We start from the raw sequence: 4,938 nt of genomic DNA, 5'->3' as shown, positions 1-4,938 counted from the left end.
CCTCGATCTAATCTTAGATTATCGTTTCCCCTCGTTCACTTAGGGCGGGTATGTTTTGTAATAATTTTTTGACTGTATACACTTTGTAGAGGTCAGAACTTGTTTCCATTATTCAAAAAAATAACTTAGGGCTAATAGCTAGCTAGGGGACTCAAAACTATTTCCTACGAAATTCATGCATGCGCTATTCGATCAGTTTGAGAGGATTATTCTTCAGTTTCTTGTTTTTCAAGTTAGAGTAAAGTCCATCACCGGTCCCTAAACTTGTGTCGATGTGTCATCCCGGTCCCTAAACTCACAAATCGACCGTTCAGGTCCTCAAACTTGTCCATCTGTGTCATCTTGGTCCATAAACTTGTTCCACTGTGTCATCCCGGTCCTTAAACTAGAAAATCAAACATTTACATCCTCAAATTTGTTTAATTATGTTATTCTGATCCCTAAACTTGGTTTTGAGTATCATATGGGTCAAAACAGGGCGATTTAAAATCTATATATCAAAAAGTAATTCATAACTTTTTCATATGAACTTGAATGAAGATAAACTTTATATCAAAATGGTAGCTCTCGATGTAATCTACAATTTTGTAGTTGAAATATTTTTGAATTAAAACTATTTAGGGTCTCAAAATATTGTTGTAATTTTATAGATTTTGAAATTTAAAAGTTAAAATTAAATTTTGGGACTCTAAACATTTTTAATTCAAAAACTTTTCAACTGCAAAGTTGTAGATCATGTCGAGAGATACAATTTTGATATAAAGTTTGTCTTAATTCGAGTTCATATGAAAAAGTTATAAATTATTTTTTGATATAAAGGTTTTAGATCGTCCGGTTTGGATTTAGATGAGACTCAAAACCAAATTTTGGGATTGTGATGACACGGCCGGACAAGTTTGATGATTTAAACAGATAGTTTATAAGTTTAAGGACCGGAATGACACAGTCAAACAAGTTTGAGGACCTAAACGATCGATTTACGAGTTTAGAGACTGGGATGACACAATCAAACAAGTTTAGGAACCGGTGACGCACTTTACTCTCCAAGTTATTAATAGGTAGATGAAATCAAACCTCACAATGCTGGTACTGGACTACTGTATTATTTAATTATTAGTATCTAATTAATCGAGCTTGGGGAGCAGCTCATGCTGCGACTTATGTAATCGTTCAGAGACCGGCGGTGCCTTTCTGACGAGTGACGACCACGTACACATGAAGGTAGGCGGGCGGCGGGCGGCGGCCGGGCAGCTCATCACGACCGTCGACCAGGCCACTATACTACTATACCCGCCGAGAGTCACTGCGGTCGCCATCCGCGGTCGACGGTAAGGCTCATAATCACACACGAGGAGCACGATTGGGGGTGAAAGGACAGGGACCGGAAAGCGTCGCCAGCTGATCATTTAGTTGGTGCAAAACAAGCACCACAAGTTCAATTCATTCACAAGTGCTTGCTCCCATCAGTACACACACACACTCACACCGGCCGGCCGGCCAGGCAGCCAACGACACAGCTCTCCCTTTCCTTTCCTTTCCTCCCTGCCTTCCTTCTCCAGCAAGAGATTTCTAGCTAGCTAGGGTTTACACTACAGTAATACTTGTACCGAGCCATCGATCGATCACCGCTCCTGCTTCCTTGGCAACGCTGCCGCCCGAATTCCGGCGTGCGGCGTCAGGCGCGCTCGCTCGCTCTCAGTTAGCTCAGGGGCGGCCGGCCATCCCGTCAGATTCAGCGGAAGGGGCCATGGTGCAAGTTATTTGAGCTCATCTGAGAGGGAGGAAGTGTGGACTCTTGGTCATGCTTGTAAGTGGTTCTTGTTGGATCTGCCTCTGAAATCTGAATCCTGATTTGTTCTTCTCTCTTCTTCCCACTTCTGACTTTTACAGTTTACACTTTGTCCTGAAAAAAAAAGTTTTACAGTTTACACACTACTGCGCTGCCCACTCCATTATTTGTATATATATTGAGTATCTTCTGTTCTTTAGAGGGGGCAGAAGTTTTTCTTGGTTGCATATATGTTAAGCCTGCTTGACATGAAAAAGGCACTTATTAGCCCAAAGATATGACTCTCCAAATATATAGTCAAACTGATTTTCATGCACTTTTTATTCGTTATCCCCACTGGCTGGTAATTTTCTTGGGCACACTTCTTGTGAATCTTTGACAGGATTATTATTGTAATATATGATGATTTGATATCGATACACTATTGTATCCAATTAATTAAGTAGCTAGGCCACAATTTAACTGATGAGTTCTTTTATTAGAGCAGTTTTTGAAATAAAACTCCTAAAAGCTTCGTTTTAATTCATATCCTTTTAAAAATATACTCCAAAGATTTTTATGAAAGAATTTGCCATTTTTTTGGGGAGGCTACAAATTAACTAATGGACTAATGCACAGGTAGAGTATGCAAAAGCATAAAAAGAGAGCTACAGCTCGTTATCCACAAGTTCATGTTTCAGTGTCATATCTTTCTGTGCTGTTGTCATGTGTACCGAATAAGGCTGCTCGTTTACCAGTGGAGAACAGTGGCCAGATCGATCGATCCACATGCTGCAGGGCCAGCACGCACTGAGATCGATCTCATTTCATGCACGCCCAATTAATTGCACTGCACAGCCTGCTAGCTCCTGAATTCTGACGATCGGTTGTTAGGTGTGATCATGATCGCGGTGGCTAGCTTAAGATGATAAGGGGCAACCTCACAAATGAAGAGCTGGCGGCCAGGTGCACCAAGGCCGAGGCCCCGGCCGCCGGCGCCGGCGCCGTCGTCGCCAAGAGTCCCGCCGTGCCGAGCTCGCGGCACTGGCCGCCGTCCACGGAGTCGAGGATCGTGCGCGTGTCGCGGGTGTTCGGCGGAAAGGACCGGCACAGCAAGGTGAGGACCGTCAAGGGGCTGCGCGACCGGCGCGTGCGGCTGTCCGTGCCGACGGCGATCCAGCTCTACGACCTCCAGGACCGGCTGGGCCTCAGCCAGCCGAGCAAGGTGGTCGACTGGCTGCTCGACGCCGCGCAGCACGAGATCGACAAGCTGCCGCCGCTCCAGTTCCCGCCACAAGCGCAGGACCTCGTCGCCCACCTGCCCCCCTCCATGGTGGCGCCGTTCACGAACGGCGCAGCCGACCGCGCCGCCGCCGCCGCTGCCGCGAACGCGGCGACCGGCGCGTCCGCGGCGATGGCCGACGGCGACAAGCGCCACTGCCACGGCGGCATTAAAGGACTCATGGGCTTCAGCAATTCAGTCGGCCTCGTCAATGGCGCGATGCCGCTGGCTCACGGATTGTACTACACGCCCGGTGAACCTTGGGCAAATGGCAATGCCGTCCACGACCAAGTGAGCCATGACACTTCGCATCAAACGGTGGCTCACCACTCGCCGTTCTCATCGCTGCTGTCTCTGGCTCCGGGGCCTCAGCTCGTCTTCTACTCGCCGGAAGGTGGTGGCTTCGCCATGAAAGAAGCCGCCGATCATCAGTTCCCAGTAGGTAACCTCGACCATTCGGAAGGGCAGCTCTCACTGAGCTCAGCAAGAAGCTTCCTTCACCCCGGCAGCCAGGGATGATTAGGTCACTGATCTCTACTGCTCCAAGAAGGTACGTAGAACAATAATGCTTGGTGTAGTAGTAGTCAGGTACGGTACATGGCTGGAGGTTCGTTAAGCTTATGATTGCAGTTTTGAGATGGTATTTCTACAAATAGGGGGCTCCAGAGCTACGTAGACCTGCTAGCATGCATAGTAATTAAGCCTTTTTTTCAGGGTATGCAATGCAATTCGTTGCTTCTTTTTTATGCAAGGAAGTAACTGGTGCTATGGTGTGTGTGTGTTGGTTTTTGTAATAACAGTTTATTAATTTTTGAATCTGTTCTTACCTAGCTTTGTGTTCTGGTTGGGACTTTTGCTTCTTATTGAGCAATATGATTGTTCCATATCGCGATATGCTGAAGTTCGTTGTATCATCTTTTTCCCACATTCCTATTTATATTCTGTGCATTTAATCTCCCTTTAATTGGGACTATATATCTGTTCTTCGAACAGAAATTTATTTGGGTTATTTATAGATTTCATTGCCAACAATACAGGAAATGTTGTTATCTTTATTATATGCACATATATATGATTAATCATCATAACCATGGGGATTTCATAATTTCCTAAGTGGCGGTAATGTTATAGTATGATAGACAAGATTTTTTTTTAACTTTTGGTTTATTATTTGCTTGATTTTCTTAAATCCAAGTCATCTTTTTGACATAATAGCCATCTGATTCTATTTTCCTACAAAAAAGGCACTAAGGACCACTTGTTTGACCGAGGGAGTATTCGAGATGGTCACTATTTTCTGCAGTACTACTAGTCAATTTATCAAGCATGTCAATGATCACAGACTTTGGCTCAATTGTATTAGAGATAGTTCATCCCATATATTACGTTTGGCTCTTCCCAAAACTGTTATTTAGGTTCTTTTAATGTAGAGAAGCAGGGCCACTGTTTTGGTTACCTTGTGACACATCTTCAAGTAATGTGGATGCTTCAATAATATATTCATTATATCACAGATGTTTTGATTCAGTAGGTTAAAGAATGCAACCACTAACACTCACCAAATCACAGCTCATAGCAATATATATTACAGTACTTCTCCTTTTTTCAATAGCGCAAAAGGCACTGTTCCTCTTTCTGTAGTAAAATCCTAACACGGCGTGAATATGCGGATATGTCTCAAGTTTTGCCAGAGTACTCTTTTTATGACTCGTATAGATGCTGCAATCTAATAATTTTCTTGCGTACATACGCTCTTAGCTTGATTGTGCACAATTTTATGTAAAATTCATGTATGGCAACACAAGCCGTCAGTATAAAGATCAAGCAGCTTACACTTAGGCACTTCATCCCCGCACTGCTACCTTTTTTTTGGACATTCGACTAGCCA

At 44.2% G+C, this 4,938-nt stretch overlaps 1 protein-coding gene across 2 annotated transcripts; it reads left to right on the top strand.

Moving 5' to 3' along the window:
• The first annotated feature begins 1,355 nt into the window (after positions 1-1,355).
• On the top strand, positions 1,356-3,951 carry LOC120664949 (transcription factor PCF7-like). 2 transcript variants are annotated; one of them, XM_039944342.1, is made up of 2 exons: positions 1,356-1,807; positions 2,688-3,951. In XM_039944342.1, exons 1-2 carry the CDS (start codon positions 1,802-1,804, stop codon positions 3,567-3,569), a joined length of 888 nt encoding a protein of 295 aa, XP_039800276.1. In that variant the 5' UTR covers positions 1,356-1,801; the 3' UTR covers positions 3,570-3,951. The 2 variants fall into 2 exon arrangements, with proteins under 2 accessions (XP_039800276.1, XP_039800277.1); XM_039944343.1 differs by having other exon boundaries at positions 1,373-1,807; positions 2,663-3,951.
• Positions 3,952-4,938: the final 987 nt, after the last annotated feature.

Source organism: Panicum virgatum, chromosome 3N, assembly GCF_016808335.1.
Source record: "Panicum virgatum strain AP13 chromosome 3N, P.virgatum_v5, whole genome shotgun sequence".
Lineage (NCBI taxonomy): Eukaryota > Viridiplantae > Streptophyta > Magnoliopsida > Poales > Poaceae > Panicum > Panicum virgatum.
This window is presented reverse-complemented; position numbering and strand designations above follow the sequence as displayed.